The sequence below is a fragment of the Malaya genurostris genome, chromosome 1, assembly GCF_030247185.1.
Source record: "Malaya genurostris strain Urasoe2022 chromosome 1, Malgen_1.1, whole genome shotgun sequence".
NCBI lineage: Eukaryota > Metazoa > Arthropoda > Insecta > Diptera > Culicidae > Malaya > Malaya genurostris.
Window position 1 is genome coordinate 21,195,281 of NC_080570.1, and position 15,877 is coordinate 21,211,157.

The 15,877-nt window shown below is 36.9% G+C and overlaps 1 protein-coding gene across 2 annotated transcripts in view; it reads right to left on the bottom strand.

Annotated features, from left to right (window-relative positions):
• Nucleotides 1–482: 482 nt before the first annotated feature.
• Nucleotides 483–15,877, bottom strand: part of LOC131434481 (tachykinin-like peptides receptor 86C) — a 226,124-nt gene continuing 210,729 nt past the window's right edge. For both annotated transcript variants that reach the window (XM_058601236.1, XM_058601227.1), the window contains one exon: nucleotides 483–1,816. In XM_058601236.1, the coding sequence (XP_058457219.1) occupies nucleotides 1,401–1,816 (416 nt within the window). In that variant the 3' untranslated portion in view covers nucleotides 483–1,400. The remainder of the gene's footprint in view (nucleotides 1,817–15,877) is intronic.

Below are 15,877 nucleotides of genomic sequence, written 5' to 3' on the forward strand. Positions count from 1 at the left end.
ACTCATATTACCACCACTAGCAGCAGTGGTGCTAAATACATTAACGAATGAGCCATCGTTCGGACCTTGTGTCGGCTTTTCTTTAATAACATTTTTTACAAATGTCGGATTATGTTACAGTCTTCGAAGGTTTTCTTCCTCATTAAATTTCCTACAAAAATTACATGCCCGCTGATTTTTTGAGTATATAGGGTGACCTCCAGATGATTTTTTTTGTTAAAAGTTAGTTTTCCCATACTAAATCCCATACAAACTTTGAACCGCGGGCGCGAAAATATAGTTTCTCCTTTCGAGCTAAAATTTTACATAGTTTCTATGGGACCCAAAACGAACACGAAAAGTTTGGTGGAGCGAGAAAATATTTTTTCCCATACAACCTTGTCCCACCCTAATGCACATCATACATAAATGCAACCCGCCTCTTTTGTTGAATAGTTCTTTTGTTACTATTTCGAATGAGAATGACTGTTTCTTTTCTCGAAAGGAACATATTTTCTTTTTCACATATCTTTTCACTTAGCTTCTATAAGAAAATAGTTTCGTTTTTTCATGTGCTAAATCAACAAGCTACATCTGCTGCCTAGTCTTGACTCTGCTACATTATCTCCATTGTACACAATTCGGAACGGGACTTCCATGGATCGTGTTTAAGTTCGATGCACTACATGCACTATATCCGATTTTAATTATTCTAGTTTCCGGAGGAGGGAAATTCGTACGTAATCGAGGCTAAAGTAATGAGAGTATGAGCAAGTTCGAGTATTAAAATTATTAACTCGGTTTCAGAACAAATTGATCAAATATTTCAATCTACCACCGGAAACTATTCGACGGTGGCGCCACCCTTTGCTCCAGCACTCGAAGAAAGCATTTCTCTTTCGTTCAACGAAAGCTGCTGCTGCTGCATTATCCATATTTGTACTGTGCTTAGAAGAACGAGTTTACATCACATATTAGAACCACATTTCTTCTCATTTTCCTAACTAGTTGTGGTTAAAATTTTCGTACTGATTGGACGTTGATGAAAATTGCTGTTAGAGAAATTTAGTCTAGTTGAAATTATAATAAAAATATGAATTAAATAGCATTTGGTAACAATTCCAGGACTAGGTGCCTTACTCAATCGAAAGTATGTAAATTCCGGAAAGCTATCAGCAATTTTATGACTTGTCTATCCACCGAACAAACTCGGAAAACAATCCATCTGAGTATTAAACATTTAGTTTTTATTTTTGTTTGTTTTGTTCGCCTCTTCAACAGTTGACTTGAAACTATGCACAACCAACGGAATGTGTTCTAAATTATCTACTGAATCCTTATCCTAGAGCACCCATCGAATTACCACCCCATGGTTCGGCTGACTCTCATGGTCCGCCCTCTGCCTAGTCGTACTGTGGATGTCAGGAGTACTCGTGGCTGGCCTGACTGCTGGATGAGTGCTCCCCCCGTAGTCGGCTGTTGCTGCAGCTACCGGCATGGGAGGCCAGATCCTGCGAACAGCTCGACGATAAGCGAGGTATAAAGTTCAGTGCCTGCAGCTCGGTAATGTCGGCTACCATTCCGGGTGCTGCCGTCGGATCGAACTGCTGCTGTTGCTGCTGCTGGCTTTTATTGCCATTATCCAGCACGTTGACCACACTTAGTACCGAGCGGCAGCCCGCACCGGTACCTCCTCCGGTTCCCAGATGATGATGATTGTGGTGCGGATGAAGATGGTGGTTCCGCAGTTGCGTCGGATCGGCACCAACCCGCATCCGGAACTCTTCGGCGCTGTGGTACTGAGGCCGCCATCGGACCGAAAACGACCGATGCCGATCTGGATGGGAGAGGGGGTAAAGAAGAAGAGAAAAAAATTAATTGTTTTTTATTCCTGGTGAGCATTCCACGGGGGCTCCATGATGATTGGAATGAATTTGGGCTGAATATGGGCTCGTGGGTTTGATGTTTGATCAATTCGTTATTTATTTTTGTTTCAATTTGTGCACTGAAACGCAACCGATCACCGCTGGATACTGTGTTTCATCAAAGTTTAAAAAAACCGGAATTTGGAGACGATGATGGCGCAGGGAGCCGTACTACAATGTACCGGGGAGTAGCGATTATTTGCTTGGTAAATTTCATTCTAATTAGATTTCATGATCCGGAACACATCACGAAACAGAGAAACAAATTCTGGGAAGACATTCTTTTCAGTTCGGTTTCAATCTAATACTAGCACGGAATGCACTGATGAATTTTAGAGGAACGCTCTTGACACTGGCTGGTACACCGTTAAAATCAAACAATACGAAAGGAAATCTTTCGTATACGGTTCCGTTCCGTGGCGGCACAAGAAAAGTGTTTTTAGTGTGTCGTTAGTGTTTTTTGTCGGAACCTTTCCGTGCTTAGAGTAGGTAATGTCAGAGAAATAGCTGCGAGATTGACGTAGGACTGCATTTGAGATGTATATAGATGTTAACTGATTTGACACCGTTTGATCGTTTCAGCTTTTGTAGGACTAGAAAGAACCATTCGGTTTCGGAAGATTGTGTCATGAAAATTTTTCAACTTCTTTGTATAGACGCCAAACAAAAACTAATCTTACGATATGCGTCAAAATTTGACAGAATGTGTATAAAAGTGTTGCCAACGTTGAGAGAATAAAAGTTTATCGATTGGACGATTCCGGTTCTTTTTTGATCATAAGGTATACCATTCGACTCAGTTTGTCGAGTACGCAGAATGTGTGTGTGTGTGTGTGTGTGTGTGTGTGTGTGTGTGTGTGTGTGTGTGTGTGTGTGTGTGTGTGTGTGTGTGTATGTGTGTGTGTGTATGTATGTAACGTTTTTTTGCACTAACTTTTCTCGAAGATGGCCGATTTTCACAAACTTAGATCCAAATGAAAGGTCTTGTGGCCCTATACAAAATTCCTGAATATGATTTGGATCCGACTTCCGCTTCCGGAATTATGGGGTAAAATGTGCAAAAAATTGTGAAAATAAGTGCACTAACTTTTCTCAGAGATGGCTGAACCGATTTTCACAAACTTAGATTAAAATGAAAGGTCTTGAGGTCCCATAAAAAATTCCTGAATATTATTTCGATCCGACTTCCGGATCCGGAAACATAGGGTAAAGTGGGTTAAAAAGTACGGGTGTGTAATGTCAGAGACATAACTGGATGTCGTGAATACGAATATGACACGCTTTATTTATGCTTCCGAATTCGAATTGGTAGTTGATCGATTGTTTGAATTGTGCAACTTTCCCCTCTTGCATTACTAGAAATTTAAACGATGCACTTAGACTAAATTACAGATTAGTTACATTAAACATTCTGAAACGCAATTAAATATTATGACGAGTTGAGTTAGTTCAGCACGCAGACTCTGAATTCTAAACCCATATTCCGGAACTAAGCTCTGAAACTTGAAGACGATTTTTCGCCATGACTTCCAGAATGGGTTGTATAGAGTACAGTAAAGTAAATTTCCGCATAATTCTTTAGGAGTATTATTATGGTTCTAAAAAGAACCGAATAGAAGAAGTCTGGAATAAAGAACTGGACCCTGAATTAAAAAACTAAATTTAGAATCAATAACAGACTCAGAATCCAGTTTCAATTCTAGAACTGCAATTTCAGTTCCGAAATACAGTTCCAGAATCCAGTTTCAGCACACAGGCTCTGAATTCTAAACATATATTGCGGAACTAAAATCTGAAACTTGAACTTCCCCGTTAAGGTGAAATGTAGCGTCATAAAATGCGCGCAGAATTTTATCCGCTTCAGTTGAACGAACCGTCGCACAAAGCATACCAAGAAAAACGGACACATAGAAACAAAAACTTTTTTCAATGATTGAGCGCAGTGGGTTTACCTCTCGTTATATTGGCTTGTAAAAAAGACAGGACGTAATGGATTTTTGAATCCTTCACACTTTGAATATATGCTAATTCAATCGGTATTGATAGTGATTACTCTTACACTAGAGCTATAAGTCATAAGTAATTATGAATGACTAACATGAGGTTATATGTATATGTGATGACTAACTTGCTAACCATGTATATGCCTGAGTTTAGTAAAAAGCATGGATTCTCCTTCAAAAGAACAATTGAAGACGAGATAACATTCAAGTATTTTCGATATCTTTGCCAGTCGTTCACCAGGCCCTTCCCGCCGATGAGATAGAATTTACGTAAAAGTATTTACTTGACTCGCATGATAGAGCGCGGTCGAATTTACTTATCGAATACATTCAATGCCAATATATTCCATTCTAATTGACTTTCATTATCATCTTCGGCTGCGAAGTCTGTTAAAACAGAAAGGCCAAATTTCTCAAAAGGAATGTAATTCCAAGACTTCCACACCCAGACATTTTCCTGGTGTGGATTCAGTATTCTCCCAAAACGGTTACGCCACTCCTTGGCTGCGAAGTCTGTTGAAACAAATGGTCATATTCAACAATAAATGTAATACCAAGACTTTGCTTTGCTTGACGACGTTGTTAATTATCTAATACAATAAAACAATGTTGAAATTTGATTCATTTACAATCACTTATGTATTTTTTTATTTTTATCAACTTTTTTTGATGCAATAAATTAATATTCACATACACAGCCGAAGAAATTTCAAACCAAGCCAAAGAGGTCGACTCATGTGTGTGCCAGAAATCATCAATAGTTTCCGGTGCCAGAAATCATCAATAGTTTAATAATTTGTTAGATTACATTATTGGAATACATTCCAATTATAACTAATAGTTCATCTTACCATGTAGTTAAAATTATTTAGTGAATCTTTTTTCAAGCACATATTTGGGGCACGAAATTGAATATAAAATTATTTCGTAGTTCTTTATTATTCAATCGATTTTGAAAGAAAAATCAAGCGTTGATTCATTTTATTCATAATAATTGAAAAACCAATGAATTCCAATAAGTTTTCCATGTTTACTGGCTCGAAGCTGACCCTCAATGTTTATCACTTTGTTTGTATATCAGGTTAATGAACGATAATACTTGGCTTGTATTTATTTCATTCAGTAGCTTGTCAATGATGAAGTTTTAGTTTTGCTATAAAAATTGCTACAATCTAAAATAATACCTGTTATACGATATTACACAGCCAAGCTTCATAGCTTCAGCAACATCAATGCATTGAACTCAACAGAATTGGACATTATTAGCATTATAAATGACAGTAACTTAGAAAATAAACGATTTCTTACAATACCCATTTTATTGTATTCAACTCGTTTTTATTTCAACACAAAACCCAATGCTGCATAAATTCGCGTCATAATTTTATATGTAATTTTTGCTCACGATATAATGCCACCGAGTCCACCGTGCATTTCTCACACCACCTCAATACGAAACAGCAGCGCGCAAGCAATAAAAAAAATGCGGAAAAATTTATGTAAACTTTTTCAAATTTCGGTTGTTTTAGCTAATATTTTATAATTTTGAGTTGCATGTTCAAATTCTTTGTGAAATTATGCTACAAACACTACTTTTCAGTTCTAAAATCATCCCCGTGGAACGGAACAGTAACCGTTTATACATTTCAAAAACCAATTACGGCTCGGCAAAGCAAAATTTCAAAATTCTGAGAATACTTAGTTATGATAAATTTGATTTCGAAAACTTAAGTGTTTTTGGTTTTTCTAAAATCGGTCGAGTTTTTGAATAATTGATCAAAAACGCGATTTTCGCATTCCGCTACATTTCACCTTAAGACTACCGAAAAGCAAATAAGAGTTGCGACCTGAGCGTTTGAGGTTTTAACCACGCAGAAGGTGCACTCTCCGTTGCTGCTGGTTGATGGTTTAACTCCCACGACGTCTGCTTCCATCGAACGCACGAAAAAAAATGATCGATTTTCACCACGGTTCCCCTTTTATACGCATTCAGTTGAAGAGATGTGCCTAACTACCTCAAAATCGTCGTCCCTGTGCGAAAAACCCAAGCGAAAGTAAAGAGTTTTCCGCATTGTTTTCAAATTTTGAGAAAACTTAATTTTTGAGTTGTTTGTGGTTATCTCACACTGTTCAAAATATTATCCTAAATTCCTGATCATATTTTTGATGAAATGGTGAAAGAATTATGTTGCTACCATTAATACAAGTCGAGATATTCACAATTAAGTTCTGCCCATTCTTTCATATGGCTAATTTTGAAAAGGCACCCCATAGTAAAGTAAGTCGTATTCACGACAAAATTGTATACCATTACTAAGAATGGGGAAAACCCTTAACAATTTTTCTAAATCGACCTCAAATCTTTTCCAATTGATAGTTTTTATCAGTAAACGGTCAAACAAACCGATTTCGGTTATTCTTTTAAGAATCGAAGAAAAATATTTTGTAGAATACCACAGTATTACATATTATAGTGTGATTGATATGAAAAAGGCATCATTACCATTAACTAAGAATGAATGCCATTCAAGACTCGGATACTGCGTGCGTCACCCTCCATTCCACCTTGCTCGCTATGCTTCTCTTTTTCTCGTGTCTGCCGAATCACATTCAAGAACCATTTTCAAATGTTTGCCGTTCGTTATCCTGATGACATGCCCAGCCGATCGTAGCTGTTCTATTTCAGCTGTATGTATGATAGGTGGATCTCCAAGCAGTTGTTGAAAACCATGGTTTATACGTCGTTGATTTATTTCTTGTGGTAACGTATTACTTTTCTTGTGTCCTTATCCGCGGTCATAAATGAATGAATACACGAATTCATCAACCACTGCGATATTGTCTCCACGCACCATTATTCGAGTGGGAAGGTATTATATTTCAAAGCCTTTCCCTCTCATACATTTTGTTTCGACGAATTTATTGTCAGTCCGATCCCAGTTTGATTAATCCGTCCTTATGAGCTTAAGCCGTTTGACTTTAGCTGTCTTGTTGAGCAGTTTCAGGCAACTTGACTGTTCATACCATGTGATACAGGAGGTCGACGAACAGTTTACCCTAAAACTGATCGTTTTTTAGATATCGCTTGGTTTCGAATTTTCACTGAACATAGCAAAAATGTGAGATTAAAATTGACTACAGTGTATTTGTTGATTTATTTGATTTGAATACAATAAATGTAAAATGACATCAGCTCATAAATAAAAACTTTAAACCGCATATTAAAACCTAAGGGCATATTCAGGAGTGTTCTAGTTCTAGATGCATAATTTATGTCAGTTTTAAAATTTAAATCTAGAAATTATAACAAAATAAACTGGTAGTCCCAGCAGCGTTTTATCTGTGTTTCAAATATAGAAAAAATAGAACGGCATTGTATACCAGTTTTAAATTTGACAGTAGAACTGGTCGAATAAATAAAACTAAAACGGATTGCTGGGGATACGTTTGTTTCAGTTTCATTTACATTATAGACCACCCATATGAAGCTTGCAGCTGCTGAATTTGCTCTAAATATTTGTCAATTCATTAGTTCTGATTCATGTTTCTTTCACTGGTCCTTCCTTATGAAATACAACCGTCCGCTGGCAACATGTTCACTAATGCGTTCAACCGAACTGTTTCCTTACATCCTTACTAGCTAAATCGAGACAGACGTACGGGCGTGTGTTAATAGCTTTAGAGATAGCCCTGAACTCACGTTGTAGATGGAAACGCATGGTATTTAGTTCTAAGGACATGTGACATATGCGCCCTTATTCTGAATAACGACGTATTGATTTTTCGATCGAATGCGGTTTGATCGAATCCTAGCTACCTTTGATTTTGCTAGCGTTATTAGGAATGCAAATGAGATACGATTAGAACTAAATACCATGCGTCTCCATGGGAAGATGATAATTTGATGGAGACGCATGGTTTTTCGAATGATTCATTTTTTAAAATTCTGATATTATACCCGTCTACATTTTTTAAAAATCTAAAAAAAATACAGCGTAATGTACTCATAAATGATTTATTTTTGATGTAAAATCTAGAGTGGTACCAGAATTGTAAGTGCAAATAAAAAAATGGAAAATTTTGAACATTTTTTTCACATGAAATATAATACAAAAATTCTGAAAAAAATCAGAAAGGTTTCCCATAATTCCTAAAATATTCCTGATTTTTTTTCAATCTTTTTGCTAAAGAGATTTGGGAAAATTTAAATAAAATGAAAACCACCTAACTCTACCAATAAGGCAGTTAAAGGGTTAAAATTTTGCGAACATCTTCTAGAATATAAACCCTTTCAAACAGCGTATATCATTTGTTTCTGTTTAGGGGCAGTTTTTATATGCAAATCCGGCTACACCCTTTGGTTTTTGACGCATTGATGACCAGTTCGCCTAGCTTCGGCTTTCAGTCCGATGTATGTTTTTATCGTCTTCTCAAGGTTACGTGTCACAATATTAACGTCGTCAGCGAAGCCGATAAGCTGTACGACCTTTCGGAAGATCGTACCACTTGTGTCGATCATCGCTCTTTGAATTACACCTTCCAAAGCAATATTAAACAAGAGAGTCTATTTGCCGTACCTCTCTCCGAGATTTGAAGGGACTCGAGAGCGTCCCAGATACTCGGACGTAGCAGATCACTCTACCCATATCCATTTTCATATCTTATGATTACACTGTTTTCTTCCTTGTACTATCATCATAGTATGAACCGGTTGGTTCACGGTTACTTGTCCAACATTTCTCGATCAAAATTGATGTTCTATGCTATCTTATAATGAATCCATTCAGTTCATAAAATTAATAAGTTTGAACGTTCTCTTTCTCAAAAAACTTTTATTACAAAATTAAATCGTTTCATCTGTCTAGGTTCTTCAGATTGTTCCTATCCATAAATGATCTTTTAAGTAGCTTTGAAATCATCATTGTTGCCATCCAGTTAAAGGATAGTTTTCAAAAACTTTACAATGTAAAAATTCTTGGGAAGGTAACCGTATCTCCGGAACCATTTGATCTTTGAACCTGATCCACAATTCTAAAGTAGCTTTCAAATGCTGCTCATTTATTGAGACGTCCTGGGCGATTTGCTCACAAACGAAAAAATGTTCCATCACGGTTGGTCACCTCACCCATCTCCCTGTAGGGTCTCAACAATCGACTCTCTCCAGTCAGTGTTGTGTTGAAACGAGCTAAAAAAAGAAACTCGTTCGAGAGCTTCCAATGGAGCAAACACTTCAACTGCTGTTGGTCATGATTCCTCTACTGTAAAAAAAAGCATCCAGTTTAGTTGAAAAGTTCTATGGGTGGATGTAAAATTTGTCACGTGTTAGCGTGCTGTAAAACTTTCCACATAACAAGCTCCCGAGTTCTGTTCCAGCCAAACAAAGCGGCTATCTTCTGTTGCTAAAGTGACATTTCATTGCAAACCCAGCTTCGACTGACAGTAGGAACGTCAACTACATCAGCTTGCTTCGATTGCTACAGGCGGTTGGGCAGGTTGTTAAACACCGAGTAGAGCTAGGAAGGAAAGTTCAATTACACGAACGCTGAATAATGAATAAGCAACTCTTTTTTGTGCGAGGCGTTACAAAGTTTTTCTCTGATCAGTATTCAAATGACGAGAACGATGATAGAAATAACCCACCAGTTCCTACTCCAACAAACCGTTAGTTCGAAGCCCGTTCGAACCTGATTCTTTGATTGTGTACCGAGTTCCATTTCCTTATATAGCACATTACTTTTATTTTCACTTTTCTTGCTGACTTGCTGCGGTTGCTACGATCTGCATCCATTTGTCCTACTGCAAAGCAAATATGACAAATCGATGAATAAAATAAACATAAAATGGGCCTAGGAAATCAGATTGAAACAAGTTCAACATTTATAGTCGAGAGTAGCAGTAAATACTCCTTTCAACTGTTTCACCTATATTCCCAGCTGGTACCTTGCGGTTTTCAGCAGAAAAAAAACAATAGAAGATACTTCTGTAGGCCAAATTTATTTAGACATTTCCGAAGCGAAAAGTTACGACCTTTCGCCTGTTCGATAGAAAGTGCTAAGGTTATCGAATGGTTGTTGATTTGGGCCATGAGCTGGAATCCCTCCATAAGCGTCCATACGAGAGAAAATGTAAACAAAAAAGACATAAGACCTTGCTACCTTTTCAGGCTAATCCCATATAGTAGGTACACCTTTTCGAGTCTGTTATCCTGAATTCCCTTCAATAACTCTGTTGCGGTTTTTGTCCGAAGCATTTGGCGTTGTCGTCGTTTGCCACAAAGAAACAAAATGACACTCAACATAAATTACGTTTCTGTCACTGAGGATACGCAAGCTTCCAGTTTTGTAGAGACTGAAATCTGAAATACTCATAGGAGTTGTTATTCTTCGAAGAGACATTGCAGCACTGAACTTTATTCGACTCAATTTTCGGTAGGGGAAAGTGTTATAAAGCGCTCCTACTGGCCAAAACGCCCGTCTTCCTTTTTTAAGTATTCGAGACTTTTCAAAACAAAAGTTTCATCTCTAATGTTATCTTTTCGTAAGATCTTTCTGGTATGCAAGTTTGGCAGCTGTGGTTTGCTGGAAAATATGAAAAAACTGAAAATATCATTAGATAGCTTTTCGATGCAAGGTTTTGCTTCGACTAAACAAGCATTTTAATCGTGTAAAACGTCTAATGGTCGGTTGCAACTTAGTAGTTAACTTTCAGCAGTGCTAATGTCTCTATTTACAATATAAATATTTAGAGAAACAAAGCCATTTCTTTGATATACGAATTTTCTCATAACAATCACTCTATGGACATTATGCCCCACCTTCGATTCAACAGTATGCTTCGAGTTAAAATATTGTTTTAAAGATTTATAACGGTTATTAAAACAAAAAGTAGCGTTGGGAGGATAAAAAATGTTGGTTTCCAATTGTAATTAATTGATTATACAATTGATTTCTGATGCAAAGAATATCTTCTTTATCTGCTTTCTTCTATACCGACATTTCAAGGGGCATATTGCATCATTGTTGTGGGGCATACCACTGATTTGTTGTGAGGCATATCATACGGTTGCTGGGGCATTATGCCAACTGCAAGCGAAAAAACTGAGAATGTGGTCGTTTTGGAAAATGTGTTTGTATCAATTAATTTTCATCACTTCTTCCAAAATTATTGAAAATTATGTTCCTCAGACGTATTGCAAAGTAATACATACATTCTCGAAGAAAATATATCAGTACATTTAGAAATATCCCAATGTTTTCTTAAGGGGGGCATATTATAACACTTTACCCTACATCGTTGCGTAGGGAATTGAAACGGTCTGTGAATTTGTCGCAACATGTCATGTCTGCAAAGTATGCAATATGATTTTATCTTTCGTAGATTTTTTTTTGGGAGCACCTTACTTCAACAGACATCTCAATTAACATAATTGAATCCGTTTGTCAAAAAACAAGCTCAATCTGGATAAGCAACATAAACTGTGTGATGAACACAACATGTAATCAATTTACCAATACTAGATGCTTTGTCTAAATATTCCATATTAAATGGAACTGCTTAGTGGCAACGGCAATTCAACTTGTACTTGCACCTAGGAGCAGAAGACGAAACGTAAAGTCATCGACGTCTGAAGCATCAGAAAAGACATTGCACTTCAGCACAATAGCCAGAAGGTTTCAATCTTTCAACCTGAGTTGAAATAACTCAATATTTGATTAAACCATAAGAATTAAATAAGATATTGAATAAACAAATAGAGAGTGATGATTTCCAAAATTTGCAATTTTTAACGTAAATAGAATCTCTTACCACACAATCATCCTCCCTCAAGACCTCGAAAAACTAATTCCGATGATTAGGTTAGTCCAATTAAATGCGTAACGCCACTTGATTATGCACGAGTTCGTGTACCGGCATGAAAAGTTGTAGATAGTTCCCAGAAAATCCAAATCCCATTACATTGTTTGTCCTAATGAACGTACAAAGAAAATTCGGTCGCCTTCGGAATTGACTGTCTAATGACTTGGTATGGTACCATCAAAAAACGACTAATTGGGGTAATCTTTTTCGTTTTGCTGGCACAAATCAAGAAGACAGGACAGACCGACCGGGGTCAGGTTTTTCTTTTCCGGCAGGAGCATTTGGCTTGAATTGCCATCGTTTCGAATAACACAGCGAAAAGTTTCCGTTTTCCTGATTCCCAAGTGCGGCAACGAAGTAGGCTTGTGTTAACAAGATACAGAGCTTCTCGGAATCATCATCGTTCAGTCATCATCAGAGAGGTAGACCAGTAGGTGCTTGAACTTTTCACTTTTCTTTCGAGCAATTATTATCTGGCCTGCTGCGATGAGTTGGAATAAAACAAGCGAGAAATTCATTTGTTGGTTTTCCATGTGATTGATATTTTTGACTGGTAATTCTCGGTTGATTTTTCAAATGGCCGTGTGAGTAAGTGATGGCTTCTCTTTGTTCACTTTCTCTTGTGACGTGATTAAAAATTTTTCTTGGATTTTACAATTCTGTTTGAAAGTTCAAGGTTTCGGGTATCATTTCATACAGAGGTGAGTGATAAACGTGAAAACCGCTTGGTAATTAATAAAATAGAAAGTAAACACTCTTTATAAACTGTCACTTGTTCTTACGGCCTTTTGAAAACTCAATCGAGAGTTCGCTACGGATGCTCATTGAATATTTACCTAGGTTATAGATTTTCAACTTTGATTTACGACGTGACGCAAAATCGAAGAATTTGTAACAAATTTTAACTTCAAAGCTTAAGACAGTTTATTTTGAGGGAGTTAGTTCTAGCTTGAATTCTAGATTGTATGCGTTAATAAATCAGTGAACTAATTAATAAACATTCATCGGTTCATCAGTTGAGGAACATATTTTGTACAAATGACCTAAAATAAATGTTACTCTCAGCTCCGCTTGCAAAAGTTGAGAACGAGTAAACAACAAAAGCGGAAAAATTAGTTTCAAAATTCGACTGATTCTCCCTGCAGACTTTAAAATCCGTGACAATTTGAAGCTTTGCTTAATATACAAGATGGAAACTAGAGATGGGCAATTCGTTTGCTTACACGGCTCGTTCAATATTTTTCGAGAACGGTAAACTCCGAAGAGAACGGTATCTCGGTTAGTTTTTCAACAAGCAAACTAACTATGAAAAGAACGAACGGACGGCTCTCGAGAACTAGTTCTTTTAATAGAACTCTACATCACTGAACGGTTCTTTGAAATGAACTGTTTTGCCCATCTCTAGTGGAAACAGTTTTTTCTAAACAATATATATGAAAAAACATTTTAGTTTATTTTCATTTCGATTATAATTTATTTTGAGAATAAAAGTGGCTACTTTTTGAAAATGAAAATGGCGCAAATGTCCACATCAACGAAATGTGTCATTTTCTCGATGTTTTCCATCATTTTGGCCAATGTACGGGTCGATATGGCGGCGATTTCAGGTTGGTTGGCATCAAATTGGGTGATCTCGGGGGCCAGGTAAAATCACCGTTTTTCAATATGACTCGTTCGGGGAACAAGGGTCGTAACAAATCGATTGTTAGTCATGTTGTTGTATGGCATGTTGCACCGTACTGTTGAAACCAGTAGCCATTCAAACCATTTTCACGAACAATGGGCATCGTCTTGGAAAAAATAGGGATCAATCACCCTATCCGAACAAACACCACATCAAACTGTAACTTTTTGGTCATACAGAGGCTGTTCCTCAATTGATTGAGGGTTTTCAGTGGCATGAAACCGAAAATTTTACTGATTAACACATCCATTTAACGTGAAATGTGTCTCGTCTGACATGATGACTGTTGGCCTCATTTTGAATGTAAAGCTGAACAATTTCTGCACGTTCTTTTGATGTATAGTGTTTGTTCCATGGTAACATTGTCTTGGAACGACGTTTCCAACGCGGTATGTCATTAGTCGATCTCACGATTCTGTCAAAAGTTATTGGGTTGCCCGATGCTTCCACTTTAAATGGTCTACCCTGTATAAGGTACTGGTATCTTAGGCCCGTTATAGTATGCTCATTGCCGGAATTGGAGGGATTCGTGTTGTCAGTAGAATCGTACCTTTCACTTTGCAATTCTCTTGTATACTTGTCTCCAAAGTTAGATGAAGTAGAAATTTCGCACTGGAATGTAGTACCGTGACTGCATTATTTCTCGCTTCATTATATTCTTCCTTTATAAATAAGAAACCTGCGACTCTTCAGTGCAAAGCAATTCAAATTGCACAGCTTCGTGCCACTTGGCGATTAAACTCGAATTGCCAAAACATTTTCCCTAGCAAAGCTACAGATTGGAGTTCCGTCTTTGAGAATTTTTTTTCGCAAATTTCCATTTTTTGTAATCTTTTTTCATCGGTCTTTTTTAAGTCTATTTTGCCGTTGGGTTTTGATAAAAAGTTACATACTGATTTTTTCCAGCGTACTGTCGAATTCCCGGTAAAAGAGGATGTTTAAAGGTGCACACAGAATATAATTTCAGTGAAAAATGCTCGAAATTTATCAACGAAATCAGCCGAGAAGATCATTGGACCTAATAGCAAAAAAATGATTTTACTAGAAAACAATGCCCTGATGCATCTATCAAAAAGCCTTGGTATTATATTCCTGTAGTGAAATTTGGCCTTCTGTTTCATGGCATGGCAGTAGCAAATCAAATCCACCTAATATTTTAGAACATTTTCAACTGATTCTGGCCTTATATCATAAATAGAAACTTGAATTTCGTGATTAAGTTCGTAAATTTATTCTGGATGGTATGTGTAGCATTTATCGTTAACCTTCCCAAAGAAAATAATCCAGCGGCGTCAAATCGCCGGCCAGTTTACATCACCATTTCTGCTGATTATTCGATTTTCAAAGATTGTTCCCAGAACATCGATTGTTTCGATTGTGGCACGTAGCACCGTCCTGTTGAAACCTAACATTTCCCATAAACAAATTTCATGCATCAACCTTTCAAATAAATTTATAATTATTGCAATCTATTAAACCGCTTTTTTATTATTGCATTTTTAATCTCGTAATTTTTCGTGGGACACTCTGTATATCGTAAAGTTCGAAAACTTTAAAGCGATAGCTTCTACAGGAAGATCATATAAATTATAACAGATTGTAACCCAGCACGCTTCATGAAACAGATTCGGTAAGTAGATGTTAAAAAACGATGTCCGAAGGTCATTTCAAAATACAATATGGTGACTTCCGGTTAATTAATATTCCTTGATATAACATGAAAAAAGGTTTGATGAGTAAATGCCAAAAAAACGATATCAGGTGGTTTCAAAATCCATGACGACCACTTCCGGTTCATCCAGTTAATTACTTGAAAATCACTGCATGATTATTATTTTACGAACGAATTCGACGAGTAGATGCCGAGAATCGATGATTGAGGTCGTTTAAACGTTGGTTGATATAACGTGAAAACGATTTTTGAGTTTCAATAGCCAAGATGGCGATTTCTAGATAATTGATATTTCCTAAAACGGTATGAATAAGAGAATTTTTAGAACCGGTTTGATGATTAGATGATGGAAAACGATGCTTGAGATGGTCCTAAAACCTAAGATGGCGTCTTCCGGGCAATCTATAGTTTCTTGAAAACTTCTACAAGATCAGTATTTCCGAAACGGATTTGCTGAGTAGATGCCAAAAAACGATGCCGGAGGATGTTTCAAAATCCAAGATGGCGACCTCCGGTTATTAGATATTCCTTAAAAGCCCCTAAAATATAGATATTTTCAGAACAGGTTTAATGAGTAGATACTGAAAAACTATTTTTAAGGTCATTTCAATATTCAAGGTGACGACTTTCGGTTAATTGATATATCGTAAAACGATGGTAATATGAGAATTTCCGGAGCAGGTTTGATCATTAGAAGCTGGAAAACGATGTTTTAGCTTAAAGTATTTACAAAATCAAATATGAATACCAGAAACTA